Source organism: Chanodichthys erythropterus, chromosome 13, assembly GCF_024489055.1.
Source record: "Chanodichthys erythropterus isolate Z2021 chromosome 13, ASM2448905v1, whole genome shotgun sequence".
Lineage (NCBI taxonomy): Eukaryota > Metazoa > Chordata > Actinopteri > Cypriniformes > Xenocyprididae > Chanodichthys > Chanodichthys erythropterus.
Genome location: NC_090233.1, coordinates 29,072,688 through 29,099,623, shown reverse-complemented (window position 1 = coordinate 29,099,623; position 26,936 = coordinate 29,072,688). Strand labels below are relative to the sequence as shown.

General features: G+C 36.1%; 3 protein-coding genes across 3 annotated transcripts; 1 reads left to right on the top strand and 2 right to left on the bottom strand.

Annotated features, from left to right (window-relative positions):
• Nucleotides 1-622: 622 nt before the first annotated feature.
• On the bottom strand, nt 623-6,866 carry arpc5lb (actin related protein 2/3 complex, subunit 5-like, b). The gene is made up of 4 exons (XM_067406922.1): nt 6,524-6,866; nt 1,729-1,801; nt 1,449-1,625; nt 623-1,234 (listed from the first exon to the last, which is right to left on the bottom strand). Exons 1-4 carry the CDS (start codon nt 6,661-6,663, stop codon nt 1,172-1,174), a joined length of 453 nt encoding a protein of 150 aa, XP_067263023.1. The 5' UTR covers nt 6,664-6,866; the 3' UTR covers nt 623-1,171.
• Nucleotides 6,867-9,472: 2,606 nt separating this feature from the next.
• zmat5 (zinc finger, matrin-type 5) lies at nt 9,473-15,865 on the top strand. The gene is made up of 5 exons (XM_067406920.1): nt 9,473-9,745; nt 9,828-9,890; nt 9,982-10,062; nt 11,173-11,284; nt 15,149-15,865. The coding sequence occupies exons 1-5, from the start codon at nt 9,619-9,621 to the stop codon at nt 15,288-15,290; spliced, it is 525 nt and encodes a 174-aa protein (XP_067263021.1). The 5' UTR covers nt 9,473-9,618; the 3' UTR covers nt 15,291-15,865.
• Nucleotides 15,866-18,951: 3,086 nt separating this feature from the next.
• On the bottom strand, nt 18,952-24,246 carry cabp7b (calcium binding protein 7b). The gene is made up of 5 exons (XM_067406919.1): nt 24,138-24,246; nt 22,465-22,608; nt 21,952-22,064; nt 21,410-21,557; nt 18,952-19,079 (listed from the first exon to the last, which is right to left on the bottom strand). The coding sequence occupies exons 1-5, from the start codon at nt 24,244-24,246 to the stop codon at nt 18,952-18,954; spliced, it is 642 nt and encodes a 213-aa protein (XP_067263020.1).
• Between the last annotated feature and the right edge of the window lie 2,690 nt (nt 24,247-26,936).

Sequence of the window (26,936 nt, the reverse complement as noted above, 5' to 3'; positions counted from 1 at the left end):
TATGAGCGATAGAGAAGTGAGGAGATGGGGTGGTGGAGGGACGCTGATAAACTGTCAATCGAATGGAGGTGAGGCTGCAGTATATATACCTCCATTGGTTGATTAGCTGAATGCTTCCACCTGTGATAATTAGTCTAATAATCTGCACCTGCTCCTCCTGAATTTTGTTAATAAAACATAATTTAATATCAGTGCATCCCTAAATAAGGCCCCAAATATTCAATTCAGCCCGTACACATGAAAAACATTTGACATTTATAGATGAATACTGCTCCTGGTCCTGGTGCCGCCCAGCAGTGAGATTACAGCACTCTGTTCCATGAATGATATCCCAGGAGCACTGGTCTTGGCATGATAGAAGTTATCAGTAGCACATCCTTCAGAATTCTTTGAGGACCTCTTTATCTTCTTTTCCTGATATGTATTATCTTAATTACCCTGCCCTTCCTGCTTCTGCAGGTCAACATCCTGATAGAGCAGTCCAACAGTTTAGACAAGTCTGTGGTACAGTGTATTATCATTTTAGTATATGGCTGGTGAGGTAAATCATGATACATGATTCATACTCTGCATAAATAATGTATTAAAATAAAATCAACACAGATGACAACATAAAGGAGATCCATTTACTTTATTGTAGCAGGCACTTTACAATGATCCCCACTCTACCCCTTTGGTGTATATCACTGGTTCCATTATTAAATCTCTTCACAAAAACAAAAAGGAGTATGGGACCAAAGATGTGAAATAAAATAAGAAAATAAAACATTGATTAAATCTAACTAATCAAATAACAACCTCATATGGACTGACTCACTTTTGCTGCTCACAGTCACTTGATCTGTATTCACCATGTTACTCATAGCATGTACACCGGGATTGTTTTGTCTTCCCCTCAAAAACCCATGTCGGACTGAAATCTTTTTGATGCCAGTATATCATAGAATAATTTATGATATATTGACATGAATGTTACTTCACTTTTACACAAGCATATTTTTTCAGTTTGAAACAAGTGCTTTGGTGTTTCTCTACCGTTTACAGTTCAGTTTTTTTCAAGGCAGTAACATTCAAAATGATGGCCTCTTGTTCTTTCCTTTAAGTAATAGGCAAACCTGCCTCACGTCCTCTGCGTCTCTTAGCGACATTGTTTCCAGGTCTGCTCAGGTAGTCATACAGTCTTCCTGGCTGTCATAACTCGAACAATAGAGCCTAGTCCTCCAATGGCAAATGCCTGTTATAAAAGACATAAAAACAAACAAAAAAAAACATTAAAATAATGTTCTCTTCATGTTATATATAGCCCTCTAAAAATGTGTATTACATATCTGATGGCTTTTGTGCTTACATTGTGAACTACTGACTGAAATGTGACAACTCGAGTGAACAAAAGTGAAATAAAAATACAGAATGCCCCTTTACACCTCACTTTGACAGCTTGGGTTTACCTTTTCATGCCACTGCAGCAATATGGCACTGCTATTTTCTACAGGCCTCTCAAAGCCTTTGTAGATATACTTCATGAGAAGATCGACTCCATTCTTGTCGAGAGATTTAACAGCAGGCTCTATATCGCTGCTCCTAAATGATGTCAGCACCCTCAATACCACAGTCTGAGCTCTTTCCTGAGAGAATGAAAGACAGAAAAGATGGCGTATTTCAAGCAGTCGTGCAATCTGTGCTCTATATACTTCATTCTGAAAAAAGTTTTGTTAAAACGGTCTGTACCTTTATTGCTGGGTTCTTGCTGTTGATTGGAGGGTTCCTAAGAGCAATATGAAGGGCTGCCATCATGTCCCCTGTGCATTAGAGCTGGTTAAGGAAGACAATCAATAGTCTTAGCTCTTATCATACCTACAGTAAATTGAAAAGGAAGCTTTAAATTTTGCATAAGCTGACTAGGGGGAATTAGGTTTCTCGGATTAAGTTGTCACAAACATATACACACACGCTCAAGCTGAACCCTGAGCAATTACTCAAAACAAATGATTCTCTCAGACGGGACTAAACTCTCAGGAATGCGGATGATTGATTGTCTGGTACACTGCAGCTGCTTGCCAATGCATTCTCCAATAACTGTGAATGACACACTGCATTAATATGGAGAGACAAACAGCCATCCCTAGTTTAATTTCAGTCTCCGAATTAGACGAGACATTAACATCAACTTTTAATCTAACTATTCAAATTTTAGACGCTGTGACCTCAATAATAAAAATAGAAGGCCTCAAAACAGAAGCAAAACAGAAAACTCTTAAGTCTCAAGGCACTCGTCTTCAGCGCCCTTGTGTTCCAGAATATTTCTAACTTCCTGTCCCCAGATGTACTTTTCCGTGCTGTGCCGAGGATGTTCCACTTAAATATGGGATTACGTATCCAACAACGGATTTATTTTCTCATTTAAAGCACTGTAATAAGAGACTGTTCGATTTTAGTTGCAGTATAAAGATCACAATTTACTCTTAGCTGTTCAGAAACAAAATAAAGACATTAATTAAAATAAGACATAAAAGGAACTCAGCTGCCTTATTGCTTTTTCATGACAAACACCATGAAAGATTTTACAAAGTGGATATGTCCAAATGGTTTAAATTAAGTTGTCAGAGATACCCTTACATTTGCATTACTGCTTGGAGGCAAATGAACACGTCCCAAAATAACCAGTCTCAAGAGGATTCAAAAACTTCCAGTTAACTTTACACATAAAAAGTTTGGTGTCAGTAAGACTGCAGATTTTTGCAAGAAATGTATACATTTATTCAGCAAGGATGCATTAAATCAAAATCAAAAGTGACAAAGACATTTATAAAGATTTCTATTTCAAATAAATGTTCTTCTGGAATCCTAAAAAAAAAAAAAAAAAAAAAAAATCATGTATCATGGTTTCCACAATAATTAAACTGTTTTCAACATTGATAATAACAGGAAATGTTTTTTTTTTTGAACAACAAATCAGCAAATTAGAATGATTTCTGAAGGATAATGTGACACTGAAGAATGGAGTAATAATGCTGAAAATTCAGCTTTTCTAATTACATTTTGTAATATATAAAAATGGATATTATTAAATTATAATGTTTCAAAAATTTGCTGTTTTAACTGTATATCTGTTAAATACAGCCTTGGTGAGCATAAGATACTTCTTCCAATAGCATTAAAACAAATCTTACCAACCCCAGACTTTTGAAGTAGTGAAATAGTGCATATTTAAAAACAATTTATATTATATATATATATATATATATATATATATATATATATATATATATATATATATATATATATATATATTTTTTTTTTTTTTTTACCTTTATACCCCATTATCAAGAGTGTGGTAAAAGCATGTACTGCCAAGGATTCCTTCAAAACACCATCAAACTCTACAGGGAGCATGTAAGGTTCCTGTGGGACCTCTTGTTTTTCAAAGTGCAGCTAAGCGCTCTATAATAACACCTTGTAGTTCAGCAAGATCAAGCATTTTTGCATTCTGCCCCACTGCACAGAAGAGCTGCTTATCAGACCATCACACTCAAAAGCTGCACATCTAGCCTGAGGGTCTCACATTAGAGGACCTTCACATGATACTCCACTGTCTATAGAGAAGGTTAATGAGTGCTTATTACAGGTTTGAGACTTTAAGTGAGAAACACTGGAACAGTGAATCTCCTAGTTGTGGCATGCAAGAGTAAACTCTGCATAAAATATTCGGTCTCACTGGTTTCAGCTGCTCCACCAAATCAACTCAAGATAACATCAGCAGGAACTTACAAAACCAGGTACCATGGTAGAGCAGAGAGGAAGAGGAAACCCGATGCAAATCAGAGGTCTCTGGGCAGTGGCACAATGAGGGGAGAAGTCACGAGGTGACTGGCCTCAGATATGGAAGCCAAATTTAATTTCACATCCTGCAAAAATAACCATTAAAGGGTTAGTTCACCCAAAAATTAAAATTCTGTCATTTATTACTCACTCTCATGCCGTTCCACACCCGTAAGACCTTTGTTGTCTTCGGAACACAAATTAAGATATTTTTGTTGAAATCCGATGGCTCAGTTAGGTCTGCATATATGAGCTATTACATTTCCTCTCTCAAGATCCATAAAGGTACTAAAAACATATTTAAATCGGTTCATGTGAGTACAGTGGCTCAATATTAATGTTATAAAGCGACGAGAATATTTTTGGAGCGCCAAAAAAACAAAACAAAATAACGACTTATTTAGTGATGGCCGATTTCAAAACACTGCTTCGGGAAGCATCGGAGCATTATGAATCAGTGTATCGAATCTGCTGTTCGGAGCGCATAAGTCACGTGACTTCAGCCACTGGCAGGTTGACACGCGATCTGAATCATGATTCGATACACTGATTCATTTGTGCTCCGAATCATCCTGAAGTTCGCACCCGGGTTCGATTGACGTCAGAGTTCGGTACGTTTGGATGATGTCAACACGGTCTTCTGAACTGGGGTGCGCACCCGCGAACCGTACCACTTAAAAAGGGTGGTCTGGGGTACGGTTCGCTTCTGATATGAATGCAAACGTACCAAATTGAGGAAGTGAACCGCTATTAATGCCGTATAATTTGATAAAAATGTGTGTTTGTGTGTTTCACTCACTTTCCCGACGAGCGCGACTGACGTGCTGCAAACAGAGCGCTGTAGTGCAGCTTTTCTAATTTCTGCTCGCCTTCAGCATTCTACATTCGCGGCAGATAGACGCAAGAGCCGTTATGAAATAAACCAACGGTTCAAAAACAAAAATATAAAAGTGAAGAGAGCAACGTAGTAAACAGCTGCTGGTTTGATGACGCAAACGAACCGCGGGTCGGACCCAAATAATATAATGTGAACACAGTCCAGTGGGCGCAGGGAGCAATCGAAATCGGGTTCGGTCCAGGCAATCGAACCAAGTGTGAAAGCATCCTAAAACATCTCAATTTGTGTTCCGAAGATTAACAAAGGTTTTACGGGTGTGGAACGGCATGAGGGTAAGTAATAAATGACAGAATTTTCATTTTTGGGTGAACTAACCCTTTAAGACAACTCAGAGAGGGTAATAGCAGCAGGATGAATGATCACATTAATGGCAACAACTTTTCATACAAAAACTAGAGGAGTTCATGTTTGGGCACACTTCACCTATGATGAGCAAAACTAGCACCATGGAGATCACAAACAAACAGAAAGATCACACAGACAATCACACCATTGTATACCTCAGCCTATACAGTATGAGGAAACGAGAATGGCAACGTGACAATAGCGTGTGGATTCACAACCCTCCTTAACAGGTTTATTATGGTGAGACAATACAGACGACTGTTTGCCTATTGCCATGAGCGCAGTCCAACCTAATTGGAACACTGTGACAGAATGATGTATCTGAAATGTCAGACCGCACTTGTTGTTAGCATCTGAATAAATTAATACAAGAATACATTATATAACATAAAATAAAAATTGATATTAAGTCACTTGAATTACATTTTGAAAGCTACTTCAAATAAGGAGAAACATTTCACTGCTTCTAATAAAAATAAAATAAGCTGCCCATCAACTGTTGAATGCAAATTAATCTTTTTTATCCTATTGGTTACATTTATAATGAAAGTATATTTTGAGATTGTAAGGGTCTAAAACAGTTTCTGATATATTTTATACAGAGTTCTCAACTGTAAATAAATGAAAGACTGTCTTCAATTTCATTTTTACATGGCTATTGTAAAAATTCACATGACCTGCTGTTTACTTCCAGTTTAAAAGATAATGTCTGTGTTAAAGCTCCATAAAAGGCATTTAAAATGTCATCATACAAAGTGTGTAATATGATTGTCTCATAAAAAGGACACACAAACATGTCAGTAGTCACATTTATGACCTGTGGAAAAACAGTTCCATTTTGAATAAGTAACTTATTGATTTACATGATGAAATTTACTGTTACATCAAATGATCCCCTCACAAATGACTATTCAAAAACGTTAAACTATTGTTTGCAGATTTCTGTTGCGCCTTATGTAGCAACTGACCATTTCGCCCCTCATTTATAGTTGTAACAAGGCATAAAGCATACTTTCACTAACTGTAAGTCTTTTTACACGAAATGAGTTTCATTAGGCTATCCAATTAGTAAAATACAGATTCATTTCAGCATAAATTAGGTAATTATGCGCTTTATAAATAGTTCATTTTCCTCTATAATATTACCTAAACTATAATTATTCCAATAAGCTAATTTGGTGCTTAAGAAACATTTCTTACTTTTATCAATGTTAAAAACAACTATGCTGCATGATATTTTTGTGGAAACCATGATACATTTTATATCAGCTTATAAACAATAACAAACTGTCGCTGCATCTTAAATGAACACAAAACAACGCGATGTTAAAATCTTGTAAACAAAGCAGCACAACCATCACGTCACCATGCCCTACTGTACAGAGGCGCGCACGCTCATGTCACACGGACTCACGTTCATGTCTCGATCCCCAAAAACAATGCGCTCACATTAAAGGATATTGCCTGATAAGGTTGTCGACTTCCACCGCATCGGGTCCTTGTTGGTCTGCAGCCTCATCGTGATCGTCCACGAATTTATTCTCGTCGAATTCATCAATGTCCACCTTTCTGAAGCGCGAAGACAGCGTGTTCTTGGCCATCGGGGCCAGTGTCACTCACCAGCGGTCCCGTGTGCTGTAACAGCGTCTGTGCTCCAATGGGAGATTTCAGTCTCTGCTTGTAGTCAGCGTCAGAGACACCACATTGAAATACATCCAAAGATGGACGAGTAGATTAGTCAAAGTGGGCTGCGTTCAGTGTGTTATACCACCACACACCAGCACATGAGCTGTTTCAGTGTGTACCGATGCAGAGCCGCATATTTAATATGAAAGGTGTGATAGCAAAGCTTGAGTTCTACTGCCACCTGCTGAGTGGGAGTATGTAAAGGGATTCTAAATTTAAAGGAACAGTTCACCAAAAATAAAAATCTGTCAATATTTACTCAGGAGAATATTAGGGACATTAGGGTCACTGTTCACTTTCTTTATGTGTTTTTTTTTTTTTTTTCACAGCCAAAGTCATCATTCACTTTCTTTGCGTATTTGTTCCTTTTAAGTAATGTTAACATTTTTATTTAAATAGCTACATTTCACCTTCTCCACAGTGCAGCATAGTTTTTTCGACTGAAATTTAGTTTTAAATGAACTCATTTAAACCCAAATTATTCCCAGCTAGGTGAGCACATGTATTTTACTCATGTAAAATACAACTGGAATAAAAGTTAGAATGCAAGCAATGTGCATTAAAGGATTAGTTCACTTTCAAATTAAGATTTCCTGATAATTTACTCACCCCCAAGTCATCAAAGATGTTCATGTCTTTCTTTCTTCAGTCAAAAATAATTTAAGGTTTTTGATGAAAACATTCCAGGATTTTTCTCCATATAGTGGACTTCAATGGCCTCCAAACAGATGAAGGTCAAAATTAGTTTCATTTCAGCTTCAAAAAGTTCTACGCGATCCCAGAAGAGGAATAAGAGTCTTATCTAGAGGAACCATCGCTCATTTTCTAAAAAAAAAAAAAAAAAAAAAACATTTATACAATAAAATATACAATTAAAAAAAGTATACATTTTAACCATAAATGCTCATCTTGAACTAGCTCTCTTCTCTTCTCTATGTAGACACTACTAAGTGTATTACTGCCCTCAAAAGGTTAAAGTTTGAACTAAATTAGCATATACAATATGCTAGTTCAATAGTATAACAATTAGTTCAAACTTTAACCTGTGGAGGGCAGTAATGCACTTAGCAGTGTCTACACTGCTGGAATTTAAATAGAGAAGAAGAAGAGAGCTAGTTCAAGATGAGCATTTATGGTTAAAACGTATATAATTTTTAATTCCTTTTAGAAAATGAGTGATGGTTTCTCTAGATAAGACCCTTATTCCTCGTCTGGTATTGTTTAAAGCCCTTTGAAGCTGCAATAAAATAAATTTTGACCTTCAACCGTTTGGAGACCATTGAAGTCCACTATATGGAAAAAAATCCTGGAATGTTTTCCTCAAAAACCTTAATTTTTTTCAACCGAAGAAAGAAAGACACGAACATCTTGGATGACATGAGGTGGGTGAGTAAATTATCAGGAAATTTTAATTTGAAAGTGAACTAATCCTTTAAAACGTTTTTAAAATGTTATGTGTGTGCTATGTAAAAGTATGTGTTTAAAGTTTTAGTTCACCCAAAAATGAAAATAATGTCATTAATTACTCACCCACATGCCGTTCCACACCCGTAAGATCTTCATTCATCTTCAGAACACAAATTAAGATATTTTTGTTGAAATCCGATGGCTCAGTGTGGCCTGCATAGACAGCAATGGCACTTCCTTTCTCAAGATCCATAAAGGTACTAAAAACATATTTAAATCAGTTCATGTGAGTACATTTGTTCAATATTAATATTTTAAAGTGACGAGAATATTTTTTGTGCACCAAAAAAAACAAAATAAGGACTTATATAGTTATATAGTGAAACACTGCTTTATAAAGCTTCGGAGCGTTATAAATCTTTTGTGTCAAATCAGCGGTTCGGAGCACCAAAGTCACGTGATTTCAGCAGTTTGGCGGTTTGAAACACGATCCGAATCATGATTCGACACAAAAGATTCATAACTCTCCGAAGCTTCATGAAGCAGTGTTTTGAAATCGGACATCACTAAATAAGTCGTTATTTTGTTTTTTTGGTGCACCAAAAATATTCTTGTCACTTTATAATATTAATATTGAGCCACTGTACTCACGTGAACTGATTTAAATATGTTTTTAGTACATTAATGGATCTTAAGAGAGGAAGTGACATTGCTCCCTATGGAGGCCTCACGGAGCCATTGGATTTCAACAAAAATATCTTAATTTGTGTTCCGAAGATTAACAAAGGTATTACTGGTGTGGAACAGCATGAGGGTGAGTAATAAATGACATTATTTTCATTTTGGGTGAACTAACCCTTTAATTGTTGGTCACGTTTATAACCAGTGGAAAGTACACTGGCAAAATTGTTCAACTGACCAGTAATGTAATAATAAAAAAAAACCTTTTACTTTTTTCTTCCACTACAGCAAAAATATAATGCAACTGGCTACTGCTGTGTATTACATGTCATGTGATCATATGGCAGAGTAATCTTTTGAATACATTATACAGACTATATATTATATGGTTGTTATATGTCTGTTATGACATCTTCCGTTTTTTTGACACAGACATGTAAATATTAAATCAAGATAACTGCACATTAATACCTGATAACTCGTGTAAAATACGCCAACAATTGACTTTTCAAACTAAATTTCAGAAAAATGTAACTGGTGGGAAACGTAAACGTGTTTTAATATGGTGAAGGTGAGGCGTGTGTCCGCTAGAGGGTGCTATACGTCACTTAATTCTGAGTCTGCGCAGTCCGCATGTTGTCGTCGCCATATTGAACTGGCTGCCAGAAGAAACATGTCTTTAAATCGGAGACGTGTTTAAACTTTGATATAAATACATATTTACTTGATTAACATTTATTTTAATTTAAGTCTGATTTGTACTATTTTCTGCATCGACAACAATGGGGAAGAGGTATTACTGCGACTACTGTGACCGCAGCTTTCAGGACAACCTACACAACAGAAAGAAGCACCTGAACGGCGTCCAGCACCACCGGGCGAAGAAAGCCTGGTTTGACAACTTCAGAGGTACTCGCAGAAAACTACACATAGCAATAGGGGGCACTGGAACATTTATGTTGAGTTAAAAGAAACTTTTAATTGTTTTCAGACGCTGCCGCAGTTTTAAATGAAGAGAGGACAAAGGAACCATGCAGAAAGTTTCTTCAGACAGGTAAGACATTTGACAGAGTAAACTTCCTTAGTTAAATAGATTTTCTTTTATGAACCTGTTAAGTGTACTTGTTCTTCTTACTGTCTTCCAGGGCAGTGTGTATTTGGTACAAACTGTCGTTTTTCGCACATGTCTGAGAGGTACATGAAGATGCTGGAGCAAAAGATTGATGGTGAGGTGTTACAGTGATCTCCTGATGCCTTTTATGTGTATCAATGATTTTTTTAGCCATAGTTTAAAGGTGCCCTAGAATTAAAAATTGAATTCATACTGGCATAGTTGAGTTCAGTACATGGAAATGACATACAGTGAGTCTCATACACCATTGTTTCCTCCTCCTTATATAAATTTAATTTGTTTAAAAGACCTCCGGAAAACAGGCGAATCTCAACATATTAGGGGGTGTACGCCCCTAATATTTGCATATGCCAGCCCATGATTGAGGCATTACACAAGGGCAGTTAGTATTACACAAGGGCAGAATGTCTGGATCTGTGCACAGCTGAATCATCAGACAAGGTAAGCAAGCAAGAACAATAGCGAAAAATGGCAGATGGAGCGATAATAACTGACATGATCCATGATATCATGATATTTTTAGTGATATTTGTAAATTGTCTTTCTAAATGTTTCGTTAGCATGTTGCTAATGTACTGTTAAATGTGGTTAAAGTTACAATCGTTTCTTACTGTATTCACGGAGACAAGAGAGCCGTCGCTATTTTCATTTTTTAAACACTTGCAGTCTGTATAATTCATAAACACAACTTCATTCTTTATAAATCTCTCCAACAGTGTAGCATTAGCCGTTAGCCACGGAGCACAGCCTCAAGTTCATTCAGAATCAAATGTAAACAATATAACAATATACAATACTCACATAATCCGACGCATGCATGACAAACACTTTGTAAAGATCCATTTGAGGGTTATATTAGCTGTGTAAACTTTGTTTATGCTGTGATAGAGTCGAGCGCTCGGAAGGAGGCGGAGAACGCGCAATTTAAAGGGGCCGCAACCTGAAATCGACTCGTTTCTAATTATGCCCCAAAATAGGCAGTTAAAAAAATGAATTAAAAAAAATCTATGGGGTATTTTGAGCTGAAACTTCACAGACACATTCAGGGGACACCTTAGACTTATATTACATCTTTTTTTAAAAAAAGTTCTAGGGCACCTTTAAAGTTTACTGAGAAGGCATGCTCAATGCTGATGGCTGTTGATATACACATACATTTTCACAATTTGTTAAACTTGAGTACATTGTTGTAATTTCCTGTCAGATGAAAAGCGACGGAAGGAAGACCCTGACCAAGACAGATCGTCTACTAAGTGCAGCATTGATGAATGGCTCTCCAGAAGAGAGAAGAAACGGGCTGCTTTGTCATCAGGAAGGTACTTAATGCATGATACTGCACAGAATGGTGATTTTGAAAGGTTGGATTGTTTCCAAAAAGTGTTTCATTCTCTAAAATGGGTAATCTGGGCTCCGGTCTCATTTATTTATGAGTTTGATGTTGACAAAAGATCACTTTTCTTCCTCGCACACTGGGCTGGAAATGACTGAGATTCACTGTTTTTATTTATTTATTTATTTTTTTGTATCTTTTTTGTTGTTGTTGTTTATTAGTTTCAATGACCTTTCAGATTTTACATCTTCTATAATCTATAATAATATTGAACATATATTTCATGTTTCCTTTAAAAAGTATCAAGACGGGCACATGAAAGTTAGTGAACAACATTTATGAATTTCGTGTGGCACAAACATTTTCATTCAACGGAATCTCTGCTTTGCAATAATTATCAGTTTAATTTTGGCCAACGTAGAGATATATTGTATAGGAATCTGCATATGTTGTGCATGCAGAATTTACAGGGATAGTTCACCCTAAAGTGAAAATTCTGTCATTAATTACTCGCACCCATGTTGTTCCAAACCCGTAAGACTTTTGTTTATCTTCGGAACACAAAAGAAGATCTTTTTGATGAAATCTGAGAGCTTTCTGTCCTTCCATAGACTACCTTCGACGCTTCAAACAGTGACAAAAAGGTCTGAAAAATAAACCATATGAATCAAGCAGTTTATTCCAAATTTTCAGAAAAGACTTGATTATTTTTTTTAAGATGAACAGATTTAATTTAGGCTTTTATTCACATGTAAACCTTGATCAGCGAACATAAACAGATGCTCAACCGAACTTGAATGACGCAAAAGAACGAACCTCTTCCGGAAGCTCAAACGTGCTGCGTAACCAATGCGATTCATTCTGCATCTGTTTATGTTTGCTGATTTCATCAAAAAGATCTTCATTTGTTTTCCAAAGATGAACAAAAGTCTTACGGGTTTGGAACGACATGAGGGTGAGTAAATGATGACATAATTTTCATTTTGGGGTGAACTAACTCTTCCAACAGGTCACACAAACCTTTTAAAAATATTTGTCTTGTTTTGGCTGGTGACCTCTCAGTTTAGGGCTTTAAAAATTAACAGTTATAGACTTTAAAGGTGAATCCAGTTTTAAGGGAAGGTGATGTTAATGTGCATTCGAAAAATCAAAATAATTTGGAAAATAATTTATATGGAATATATAATAAAATTGACTCATCCTTTTTCTTAAAGGTGCCCTAGAACTTTTTTTTTAAAGATGTAATATAAGTCTAAGGTGTCCCCTGAATGTGTCTGAAGTTTCAGCTCAAAATACCCCATAGATTTTTTTTAATTCATTTTTTTATCTGTCTATTTTAAGGCATATTTAGAAACGAGCCGATTTCAGGTTGCGGCCCCTTTAAATCGCGCGGTCTCCGCCCCCTCCCGAGCGCTCGACTCTATCACAGCATAAACAAAGTTTACACAGCTAATATAACCCTCAAAATGGATATTTACAACTGGGTTCCCACCCGGTCTTAAAAAGTCTTAAAAAAAGTCTAAAATTCTGAACTTTAAATTTAAGGGCCTTTAAAAAGTCTTAAAAACAGCCAGATTTTCATCCGAGGTCTTAAATTTCATTTAGTCAGGTCTAAAAAATTTTCAACCTATTTCCAGAAACGCTACCTGCGTTAGCAAATAAGTAGCGAGTCGTAGTTCTTTCTGGGTTATATTGGTGTTGGTATACGCGTTGATAAAACTACAAATCCCGTGATAAATGCAATAACTTACCTGCCCGCGAGATACGTCTGCGTCTCTTCAGAGCTTGCTAAAGTTCGGCTACGTGTGGAAAATGGGAAAGTGTACTTTCAACGAGACATGGCTAGATCACAGCGATTTCTGCTGTTGGTTACAAGCGGTGTGTAGTGTAGGCCTAATTACTTTAAATCGTGCGCTCTCCGCCCCCTCCCAAGCGCTCGGCTCTATCACAGCATAAACAAAGTTTACACAGCTAATATAACCCTCAAAATGGATCTTTACAAAGTGTTCGTCATGCATACTGAATGCATGCGTCGGATTGTGTGTGTATTGTATTTATCTGGGTGTTTATATTTGATATTGACTGAGTTTGAGGCTGTGCTCTGTGGCTAAAGCTAACACTACACTGTTGAAGAGATTTATAAAGAATGAAGTTGTGTTTATGAATTATACAGACTGCAAGTGTTTAAAAATGAAAATAACGACAACTCTTGTCTCCGTGAATACAGTAATAAACGATGGTAACTTTAACCTCATTTAACAGTACATTAGCAACATGCTAACGAAACATTTAGAAAGACAATTTACAAATATCACTAAAAATATCATGATATCATGGATCATGACAGTTATTATTGCTCCATCTGCCATTTTTCGCTGTTTTCCTTGCTAGCTTTCCTAGTCTGATTATTCAGCTGTGCACATCCAGACGTTCTGCCCTTGTGTAATGCCTCAATCATGGGCTGGCATTATGCAAATATTGGGGGCGTGCATATTAATGATCCCGACTGTTACGTAACAGTCGGTGTTATGTTGAGATTCGCCTGTTTTCCGGAGGTCTTTTAAACAAATGAAATTTATATAAGAAGGAGGAAACAATGGAGTTTGAAACTCACTGCATGTCTTTTCCATGTACTGAACTCTTGTTATTTAACTATGCCAAGATAAATTCAATTTTTAATTCTAGGGCACCTTTAAACAATGGTTAAAAGGGTTGAAATGTGATGTTTATCATTTTATAAAACATTTTGTTTTGAGGATGTTACCATAGACTAGGATGCTACCTAAACATGTAGTTCTATACTAATATATTCACTGAAATTATTCCAACTGCTGATTCTATTTATTTTCAGAATTTAAAGAGTATTAATGAGTTCATATCCGCCTCCTTCCAACGACCTCTTTCATCACATGAGCGTATGATGCTGATTTTACTCAAAATTGGAAATTGAGAATGAGAATTTTTGTTTATTTAAAACAGAAATCAGAATTCTGCCACGATTCTGAATAGACAGCTATAACATGTAATTTACTAGAGGCTCTGAAAATATGTTGCTGCAGTCTAATAAAAAGGAAATGTGAAAAAAAAAAAGTTTTCTGGGTGAATCAGTGAATTTGAACGAATCTTGAATGAATTCAATGTCGAATACATTTTTAAGTCACTTGTCGCCACCTACTGGTTTAGCGATGTAATTGATGCAATCTTTATTTGAAGCGTCAAGTTACTTTCAGAAAAGATTGCTTGTGAAGCTGTCATACCTATACATGACAACTGCTCTCTGAGGCAGCTGCAGTGCCAATGCAGATTTGAATGCTCCACTGTGACCGTAGTTACATTTGTCAAACAGACATAGCTGATACATCACCGCTGCATATTCGTATCACTTTTGTAGGCTATTGAGTGAATACAAAAAGAGATCCCTTTCATTTCCCTAAAAAATGAAAGTGAACATGGGACGCTTCCCAGACTCCGTCCCCCCATTTCCAGCCCTGATCACACAGAACTCAAAATTTACATTCTACCATGAAAGATGATGCTTATGTTACCTGTTTTTTGGGGTTCAGTATTATAGCACATACAGAGAGACTTTTTACAACCAGTTTTTATGATTCAACACACTTCTTATCTTTATGTATGAGGGATTCCAGCTGCTTGGGTGCAAGTGTGCTTCAGAGCATTCAAAATACATGAGAAAATCTTGTTTTATAGGTCACCTTGACGCATTAAAATGAGACTGATGCCTGCAGCTGTTTCATTTGCATAATTACCTGCATATAAGTTCCACTGCTAGAGAATACACACATATGCTCTTGAGCTCAACAGTTTAACCGGTTACTGCTTTTATTTTCAGAGTTTTAAAGGTGGAAGAGGAAGAATGCACTGAAAACATTGAGATACCTCCTTATCTGCTGTCTATTCCAGATCTTCCTCCATCTCTCCATCCCCCACCAACTGGTGGTTGGAGAGTGACACTTCAAAATGAATGGGGTTGAAATGGAGTTTGTAAAAATCTTTTTTTCCCCCCCAAGACCATGCTTCTAACTGTTACTTTTACAAGACTTTTTTATAATTTATTTAAAATGAAAACAATGTACATATTTGTATGAAATTGTATAGCAATTGAAGCTGAGGTGCATGCTGAAAGAAAATGCTTTTTCTTTTCTTTTTTTAAATATATATTCTGAATAAATCCAGTGTAATGAATTCCATAATGTGGAGTTGTAATTTGTGTGTCTGTAAAGGAGCACATGACGTTATTTTTTCGGTTAAAGGTAGGAGTTAACATAACTGGTTGCTTTCATTTGCTATTTATCAAGAAGTAGACAGTGTTCTCAGGCTGAACGCTCTAATTTTTGTCCACCTTCTGTGGTTTAGATTGAAATTCAGCCGAGGCAAGCGTTTTCAATTTAGTCCTGATTGCTTGTTGCAGGGATGTTTTGTACTGTTAGCTTGCTTGGCCTTACTAAATTCCCATTGTCTTCTTCACTGATGAATGTAACACTTGGCTGGGATGTATTAGATTTTTCAGGCCTTGTAATGAAAGGTCCTATTAGATACAGTATGTGTTGGAGCAAAGATAAAACTTGTTGTCTATAAAGCCTCTGTATCATTGCTAGATACTTTTTTTGCTGGTCTAGTAGAGTTTAGTAACCATCATCAGTTATAGAGCACATGCAAAGAAAAAAGAAAGGAAATGATAAGAGACCTGTTCAACCAAGGCATATATTTATATGCATATTTGGGTGGAAATATAACCAAATAAATTCAGCCAAACTTACTGCACTAACAGCACTTGCTGAAGTGCTGCTTACTATAATAATTTCAGTAATGTCTCTGATACTCACAATCTGGTTTTGCACTCTCAAATGTTGAATGCACGGAATAATGAAAAAGACCAAAGAAGAAGCACCACTGTTTTAATTCATTTGTTCACATGGTACATTTAAATGTAACATCAGCACATTTTGGCACATCATAGATTCAAGGTGGTTTTCTAGAGCTACACTGATGCAATATAAAGTTACATACATTGTATATATTACTGTTACATCACTACATTAATATAATTATGTGAGCTAATTTGTAACTGCCAATGTATATCAGCCGTTATGCAGTTAAATGCAATTTGATGTCATTTAAGTAAATGTGCTGTAATTTTTCCATGTGAATTAAGATGGATTTATATTAACGAAATATTGGGAAAATACAAAAATAAGACTATATTTCATATAATTCTAGGAGTCTTACCCATTTGTTACTTTAATTGAAAAAACATATTGCCATGTTAAATAATAATACTCTTATTAGCGTGTAAAAAAACAATTTGCACAGCATATCACATGCTTGAGCTTTGGAAATCAAAAGCATGATATGTTTCTGATGTCCTGAAATCAGTATATCTCAATTTGTATATATATATATATATATATATATATCACAGTAAATTGTCATCAAATAAGCATAGTTGCATATTTTGAGAACAAAGGCTGACTTTAACATTACACAATACAACATGTCAGAACATTACAAATGCATGCAACTGCAAAGAAACAGGTTGTCGTCATTGCTTATCTTACACAAAGTTTGGGTCGTCATGTCAGTATTACATTATCGTCATGGTCTGTTCGATGTGTAAAAAGCAAGTCAGAATGTCTGAGTTTGCTGATTACACAATAAAAATACCTTCTCTAATGTATACTATTGATATTACTCTGAATCAAGTCTTAAGTTGTATATAGATATGTTTACAACTTTGTTAAGCTAATGCAATACTCCTATCATTCCAGTCATATGCAGTTGCAGATCCATTTAAATGCTTAGTCATGACAGACATACATTATTGTTTTTCCGAATGAGGTCAGACAAAAACTTATTCATCAGTTAAGTGTCCTCTGTGATAAAACACAAACACATGTGAATTACATACTGGGAATGTGCACAAAAGTATAGACTTTGGACTCCAGACCTAAGACGCACAAAACATCACCACCCAACTTACTGTTTAGGCACTGAGATTACTGACAAATGCATAAATTACAGATAGATGCTGGATGCATACATTTATTTCAGAGTATGCATAAGCCAAATATTGCTTGTTACCATTAACTCATACCAACTTAAAGCTATTTGGTTCAAAATAGTATTTTTGAATAATGTGCCCTGGGGTTCATTCCCTTTGAGTTATGAATACATCAACTTAAAAGAAATGAAAGCTTTAAACTGAGCCTGTAATTTTCCAGTTCATCAGGATAATATAGACACATTAGGGTAACAATTTACAAAAAGATTTCATTAGTTAACTAATTTAGAATTAACAATACTTAGTCTTAGTTCATTTCTAATTTCAGTATTTACTAAAACATTATTAAAATCAAAAGTTGTATTTATTAACATTAGTTAATGCACTGTGAACTAACATGAACAAACAATGAACAACTTTTATTATAAATACTTTAACTAATGTTTTGCTCATTGTTAGTTTGTGTTAGTTAATACATTACCTAATGTTAACAAATGAAACCTTATTGTAAAGTGTTTCCCATATTAGATTAAAAGTAAACGATAAGAGGCATGACATAAATTAAGTCATTATACAGATTACAATACCCCAGGACAATGAAAACCACACGTTGCTAAAGAAAATAATAATAATATTGATACAGACTGATAATTCACTGACAACACTGATGTTATCAAAATGCTAGGAAACATTTCATGCAAATATGTAATCATATGTATTAACACTGAAAACAGTTATATTGCAGGATATCGACAAAAACATTTAGCCTCATGTGGCACACAATACGAGTTATAGTCATTTTTCACATTGCTTTTTCTCACACAACCAGTAGACAAATTAATAAAAGACCTGTCAACAAACAATCCTGAGAGTCAAGACTGGAAGAAATACCGTTTTTGCAAGTTAACAAAAGACAATTGCACAGGTTAAATTCAGTAACACTTTGGGTTGTCACCAAATGTATACTCTATTTTCCATCACAGTTTATTACTGGTAAATTTCTAGTACATTCATTTTCTTTTTTTATTTGCTCTGAGCCTAACTATTCTTGGTGACATAGACAAATATGATTTATTCTGTCTGTATAGACAATTATCCCCAAAGGTCAAACGGGTGGTGTTTGGGACCATGTTTGTAAAATGAATCTACAGTATCTAAAACTATGTACCATACATGATCCAGTGACACAACATTGTTACATATTGGGGAAATATTTTTGTCAATGTCATAATATCATTTTATATAATGACTGACACAGTGTTGATTTAAAGTGGGTTACAACCATACAATATAATATCATATTTTTAGTATGATGAGCTACATAACAATAGATGTCTACTTTGTAACATAAGCCAAGGATATCTTATAGGACAATGATCATTACTAATTGCTCCTATTTTATTTCTACACAATAATGACCGTGACACTTTTAAACTATATTGTTTGGGCTAAATTGTTCTTTTGCCTGTCTAACAACAGTCTGTCTTCACCTTGAGTTTATAGTAGAATGAAAATGCAGCCTTTGGTGTTTCTGTAAATCCGTGATCATAGAAACTAGTGACATTAGTGGACTTTTTTGCATTTTTACCTTGTTTCCTTTTTGCAGTCATTTGTTGTCTTAGAAACAGAACTCTTCATTTCATTCCTCTTCGAAGCATCTGATTGGCTGCGATGAGCATGACGCTGATGATAAATGCAATGGCGAAGGCACAAATCAAGCTCTTGCGCACACAGGTGTGCTTGACTTGTTGCATGGGACTTGCTTTGAGGACAAATTGAAGAAAAAACAGAAGCGAAAAGATTATTATAGATATCACTGGGTTATTTCAACAGACACATATACAACATCAGTCCTTTAATCTGATTGGTGATATAGTCCAAAAAATCTTGGACTTATCACTGTTTGAATCACTCCACTTGCATTCTGTCTATTAACAGTAGAAACTTGTCAGTGCCTCTTTCTGTAGGTTTCATAGTTTCACCAGTAGGTGGCAGCAAGTGACTGTCTTTGAAAGTGAGTCAATGAATCTGTCGCAGTGTCCGGAATCTTATACTGTATAGTAGCTACATTTGGTTCGAAACTTACTTCATGACCATTAAAAAAAGTATGTTATATATATGAATATGGGTAGTATGAATAAAATTTGGATGTACTATATCCGCCATGTTGTCAGTCATATGACTTAACACCGCCATTAACAAATCCTCTCCTGTGGCCTCATGGGATAATAAAGTGTTTATCAAATACGCACTTCAGAATCTCGACAGAAGTAGTAGGTCACCCGGGTCCTTTTTCCCTACTGTTTTTTGAATACTATGGGCCCTATCATAACCTGGCGCAATGCAAGTGGCTTTTGCTAGTTTCAGCCCGACGTAATTATAATTTTCACGTCCTGCGCTACGTCGTTTAAATAGCAAATGCATTTGCGCCCATTTGTGCGCCCATTGGCGTGCTGGTCTGAAAACGAGGTGTGTTCAGGCACATTGTTGGCGCATTGCTATTTTGAGGCAACTAAAATAGACTGTGCCATTGACCAACTGAAATCTGGTCTAAAGTCAATGGCGCAATATTTTTTTTTTTTGTTATTTAAAGAGCATGTTAGTATTATGCGCCTCACAGTGATGCGCAGCAGCAGCACACAAACATGCCAAATATTAAATATAAAAGGATTACAATATAAAAGATTATTATTGTGTGCATAAAGATGGTATTTGGTGGAATTCAGCTTGTCCCGTAGATGGTCTGCTTGCGCACTTTAACCTCGCGCATGAGCAGATCCATTTCTTCGCTAGAGAAGCGTTCAGTTTTTCCGCTTGCAAATAACGAATCCAAATAAATCTCTTTTAAAGAGAATCTCTTTTAAAGAGAATGGGATGAGACTCTGATTGGTTTATTGCACGTTACGGCCAAAACACACCCATTACTCATTAAGAGAATAGGCACAACACTTTTAGACCATGCGTTGGACGCGCCAACCATTTTTCCCATCGTTAAACTAGCAAAAGTGCATTCGGAGACACCCTAAGTACACTTGAACTGTGCGCTTTAGACCATGCGCTAAAATAGGGCCCTATGTGTTTAGATATGCTACTCTGTTGGTGTACAGTTTTTTTCGCATGTTATAGTATTCGATTTTGGATGAAGCGATTGATTTGCTCAAAAGCACAGATTTAATAAATAACAAAACAAGCAACTGACTGAATTCGATATTGCATAGTACCATACTACTCAAGGTGTGGGGAGGGTTGGGGAAAGACATGGCAACCTACCCTGTAAAAATCATTGCCAAGAAAATTCATAAACAGTCTCTAGCGTATGGCAAGAGATGGCCATAGAATCAACAGGAATTGAATATGACTGAAATGGTTATATATTTATATGGCAGAAATAATGAGAGTAGTATTGTAGTATGCTAATCTGAATTCAGCCCCTGTCTTTATGAGTCATTGAATCATTCATTCAACAACAATTTACTCAAGCATTTAATTTAAGAAAAAACATTGTTTATTAAGCTGTTGTATAAAAGTATTCACACTCGAATTGTACTGTAATTTTCTGGCTGCTGTGGTGAACTTTATATTTCTCAACTTTTTCTTCAAGTGGGTTTTAGTTATTTTTTTCCCTTCATTTAGATATGAGTATAAGCTTATTACAAAAAAAGGAATAAAAACTTACCAGTTGCTGATTTTCAATAAAAATATATTTTGTACCAAAGAGTATGAGATGTGCAAGTTCTCAATTGCAGATACATTCAAGTTAATTTGCAGATACACTCCCCGCTGTCCTTCTTCAAAAAGATTCATGAGCTTCTTTATTTCCCCAGGACTATCAAGAGAATATATTTCAACTAAAAATAGACCGTTTTTCTACACGGCAGCAATGGCCTCTGTGTCTTGGGTTTTTAATGGAGTTGACAGACAATTTTGATTGACATGATAATGCCCAGACACTTCATAATGAAACGGATGTGTGGGGGGACACAGGGAGCGCATATGCTAGAGTCAGTCAAGGTCAGTGTATCATGTTTGCCACAATTTTGTTATGTTTTTTTTCATTTTTCTTTTGAGAATTGTTAGTATATAAAGACTTACTGTCAATATCTACTTGGCACTCGGGGCTGTTTAAATGACTCTCCTCTGTCATGATGATATTCTCGATGTCTTTCATAGTCAAATGGTCACAGAAGGTGTCATACAGGAGTCTCTTCAGCTCATCCACAGTCAGCTTTTGCATGTCACACTAATGGAGAAAGGAGAGTAAAATTGACCTTTTCATTAAAGGAACAATGTTCAAAAATGTCGATTTCTCCTGTAAATGATTATATAAGCAGTATAAATGATCAGCGGCTAATGCACCAATGAGTTATACTAAATAGCACATTTAAGAGAATATCGCCTTTTAATGGACTGAAGCAGCACTTTCAACTTTAATTTTAATTCAGTGCTATTACTACCAAAGGAATGTCAGCAAGTTAATTGCAGAGTGTGAATAATGTATGAATAATCTTCTTTTCCACCAGTAATCATCCACCAGTCACAGAACAATGGGACAAAGTAAAGCTGAAGCCAGACAGAACTAATCATTGAGACTAGGGGGGAAATAATTGAGCTTATTTCAAAGAAAACCTCCACACCTTCCAGAATATGGAGTCAAACTCGGCTCCGTGGAACCTGTCAGGCATACCAGCTGAAGACAGTTTTGGTCCGAGAAGTGCTACGAATTCTTCAAAGTCAACCTGACCGTCGCCTGCAAAATAAAAGATACGAAAACACAGACCAGCTTCACTGTAACCTTTTTTTTTTTCTTTTTTTTTTTTTTTTTTTGTGGGAGATTGTAATCTTACGCTGATCCAGCAGAACAGTCAGACTCTAATCTTTGAATTGTTATCAGAAACATCAGGTCTTTGTTCAATGATTCACTCTAACCATTACAATATTGAATTGTTTTGCTCTTGCTGTGTTTTATATTGAATTCCGCCATACCTCTCTGATTAATGTTCCCATAACAGCGCTTAGATCTAATCAAATCAAGACAAATTAACAGTGATCCAGAGAATATCACATAATTTAGCAAAGGATGTTATGTGCTGAAATGTGCAGAACTGAAATGCGTCCAAAACATGAAATGTTTGTGAGGGCAGATATACCATCCATGTCCAGTCTCTGAATGATCACCTCCAGCTCCACTTCGTTTGGCATGTAACCAAGAGACCGCATGGCCACTCCCAGCTCCTGTTTTGAGATGAATCCATTCCCATCTCGGTCAAACACCTTAAAGGCTTCACGGATCTCTGCAGATGTGAGTGATACATTGCCATATCACAACATACAATGCCGTAAACTTTTCGAATGATTCTAATATTAACATTAAAGGATAGTTCTTTGCAAAAATGAAAATTATGTCATCATTTACTCACCCTAAAGTTGTTCCAAACCTGTATGAATTTCTTTGTTCTGATATTTTGAAGAATGTTTGTAACCAAACAACATTGACTTCCACAGTATGGAAGAAAAAAAAAAATTAATACTATGGAAGTCAATGTTGCCCCACAGCTGTTTGGTTACAAACATTCTTCAAAATATCTGCTTTTGTGTTCAGCAGAACAAAGAAATGCATACAGGTTTGGAACAACTTGAGGGTGAATAAATGTTGACAGAATTTTCATTTCGGGATAAACCATCCCCTTTAAGTATATGCCTGATTGGAAAGTTGGACCACTTCCTCTAAATAAATTACAGTGGGAAAAAATGGGACAAATAAGTGCCATGATTGATTGTCCTGGTCAGGAGACAGTCAAATAAAACATTACTAATAACTGTCATTAAAAGTCAATAAGAATTGTCACAAGGAAATTTTATGTCATTCTGAAAATATTTTCACTCACCAAGCCATATTTTCATTTGCCATGACATAACCATAGTGGATGTGATATATATTATATGTGATATAATGCAAAATTGCCAGTAAATTATTGTGAGAGTCTGTTAACATATTAAATAAAGGAAACACTTATCATCACACTTTATGAAATAACACAACACAACAGACTATAACATAGCTAAAGCAGACATGAGATTGGAAATAGTATCTGATATTCTCATATTCCATCCTGTCTCTTTTCATAAATTAAAAAAAGAAAATGCTTTCCAACATCACTACATATAATTAAGGAAACATTAAGAGGCAGGCCCCTATCTCTTAGGAATTCATTAAGTGTCAGCTAGTTCTGCATATCACATGCATGCACATAATGGAAGGCTGTACACTGAAACAATATAAAATCACACAAAATGTGTTTTCTTGAAATCACTTGGATGGATAGAATGGAAGAATGGTATGGTATGTTAAACAGTTTACATTGCTTTTATATGATGTGAGCATCTATCAAAATGATTCATAATTTGCAATTTATTAAATGTGACTGTCAAAAGATTCAGTAATATTTGTAATTGTTGAATGTCATACAAGTGTTAAAACATTTACGACATTTTTTCGATATGAACGCCCACCTTCACCCTTCATATTGCAAGCTTTGAACTCCACTATAGATTTAATCTGCGTTCATACGCAAAACCATAATCTAAATGTAAATTTAAATATGTACAATTCTTTCAAAATATTTTGTCGTCGCAAACTAGTAGCATATACATAAAAAAATCAGTAGTGTGTAGGAAAAAACAAGCACTTTCTTTATTATGGGCAGTAAAGGCTGCCGCAGGGCGCTCTCCATGGTACTGAAACCCACATTCACAAAGTACTGGCAGCACTATCTCCACAGATAACGTCTCCCTTCAACTTAGAAAATGAAATATCACTTACCCTCCACTTCATCCTCAGGGAGGCTGACGGGAGCCCTGTAGGAGAGGATATCTGGAATAGAGCAAAGTCCCCTGTACATGAACCTGGAAGTCACAGCACGCACTGGCATTTCTGCGAAGGAAAACCAACGCTTGTATCCTGATCTTCATAAAGCACCTGTAGTTCGGCCACTGCAACTTTACTACAGAGCGCTTTCTGGAAGCTCAAAGCCAACAATCAAAACGCGTGTCTGATTCATCTTCTTTCTGTCTTATTGTGGTCCAGGTGCGATTAGTCACTCTGCACACATGCAGAAATGATCATTCATTCGATCGATTGCGGATTGCTTTGCATCAGGTGCAAAAACTATTGCCATAAGATTTCACGAAATCAAACATTCAAGTATTGCCATTCAGACGGAGCTTGTATGGTACAGGTACGCGTATATCGCTGGAAATGGCCCCGTGTTCTGTACATCTTCAACTGGGTTTGAAGGATAAACGTAGAGCATCCCAACGCCTGTTCAAAAACAACGTGTTGTCGTTTCTCCTTGAGATTACGGTGGCTCCATTAGCTTATATAATTGTAGGGTATAAATGTACACGATGTACACAGAAACCTCCGTTCGAGTGCAAAAAAAAAAAAAAAAAAAACGAACTGTGTCACAATATACCAATGCGCATTACCTCCTGGGCATCACCGCCTCCCTTACGCGCTTGATGCAATCCTACAGGTAGTCGAACGGTCTCGAGTTGTACAAATCAGAATATGTCGAAGCGTTCCAATCACCGAGATTTCTAACATGTGAATCATTTTTGTCCATTAGGTATATCGGAGGAAATGTGGCATGTACTTAAGTAGGCTAAATAACAAAGCACACGAGAAATAGGGATCCTCCATTACACAATGAGGAAATAACGTGCTCATTTACTTCTAGAAATTACTGATGGCAGTAGATTTGCGGAAGCTTGAGACGCTAAACAAAAATCCAAGAAATCTCTGCGCAGATGTGTCCTTGGTGAGGTCTGATCCACGAATGCGCGAGCGCCTGATGCATGTCCCTACAGCCAAAGTCACTTGCCTACTATATATGCGCGCGCTCAAAGGCGCTTAGATAGCAAAGCCCACGTTTAATCAAATTCTTTCGATTTCTCAAAAAGCTTGTATCTTTATTTCTGTTGTTTGTCGGTAACTCATTGAGTGTGTAGCCTACTGATCTGAATAAGTAGTTCTAGAGTCAGTGTTTATTTAGGGTTTCTATAGGCTACGTTACCTCTGCTTTGTCTTTTCATAAGGTATTGTACGCTAATATACACTTTATAATACATTTTGAAATGTTACGTGTACGAGGTGTAATTTATATGAAGAAACTCTTAAAATATTACTGTATTAAACTATAAAACGTTTCCATTAGTCTCAGCCTCAGTTGTGTGTTTTTCAACGACTGTATATTTTAAAACGCGATAGGTAAAATGATTGTGTCTCTTTTGGCTTTCCGTACTCCAACTGCATACAGGTGAGTGTAGATTATTATTACTTTTTCTCAGAGGCCTGTTAAGCTTTGTTTAGATATCAGATATGAGATAAAAAATAGCTAAGATAAAAGTAGTTGGATTTGCCAAAGTATATTCTGCTTTGTCTCGATAATCTGCATCTGAATGAACCAAGGTCAACAAAGTTTGGTACAACAGACCTTTTTGACATTTCTTAAGGCGTTGTCTTCATTAAATGAAATTAGTTTGAGGCAGAATAAAGGACCAGAAGTTATAAAAATAGTTAAGATGTTACTTGCAAAACTCGATTTATAGACTAGAAAAGAACTGCAGCTATGAATGATTTCAGTTGAGGAAAAATATTAGGCCCATTCGTAGAGCTAACATTGACACGTGGTGTATTTCTTTTCTTTTAACTGCACAAAAAAAAAAAAAAAAAAAAAAAAAAATCATATTTTTGAATATTTATCATATTTTATTATAGATGTAGATGTGTGTTTGTGCATCATCACTTGAAACCCAGCCTTTTAAATTAAGAGAAATGTTGCACAAGTCATGTTTTCTATGTATATATGAAGGTTGTTTTGCATGTGTTGAGGGCTTGCAGCAGCTCATTATTCTGGCTCAGAATGTGCTGCCCTGTCTAGGCTTTCAGCTTGTGGTGTTGGACTGTTTGACAGCTTGTCTCAGCTCTGGTCTCTCTCTATTGCACCTGAATCTTTTCCCATGTCTCTCAAATGTCTCCCTGACAACTGCCATCGTTAAGTTTGGAAGCAGTTAGCATGCATTTGAATATGGTGGAGAAGTTATACCACATTTTTTTCTTCCCTGCTCAAACTTCAAGGCAGAGACTTGGCATTTAGTAGTCACTTTTTAATCCAGGTTGATTTACTACACTAACTCCAGAGAAAATTTTTATAATGACCTGAGGTTACATGCCTTGGTCAAGGGCACAATATCAGTGGGATTACTGATGTTGACTGGGCTTTAAAGTTTGGAGAAAACAAAGCATTCTAAGTTTCAAAAGCAGCTCTTGTATTACTCTTCACTCCTAGTAGAGATGCATGTATTGATTTTGTTTAATTGCCTCTGACGTGGTTTGTTTTTTAATTCAAACCCTCTTTGATATCTCCCAAGCTCTTTCAGCCTATAGTCTTTAGTCTTTCTAAAAACATCCAGAACTATAACAAACTGGATCGGGAGACTGGAATGGTAGAATCTGTTATGTTGCTTTGTACTCTTGCACACTTTCTTTTGAGTGTTCTAAAACGATGTAGCAAAATATCAGCTTGTGTCTTCGTCTTTGACTTGTTGACAATTTTGCTTG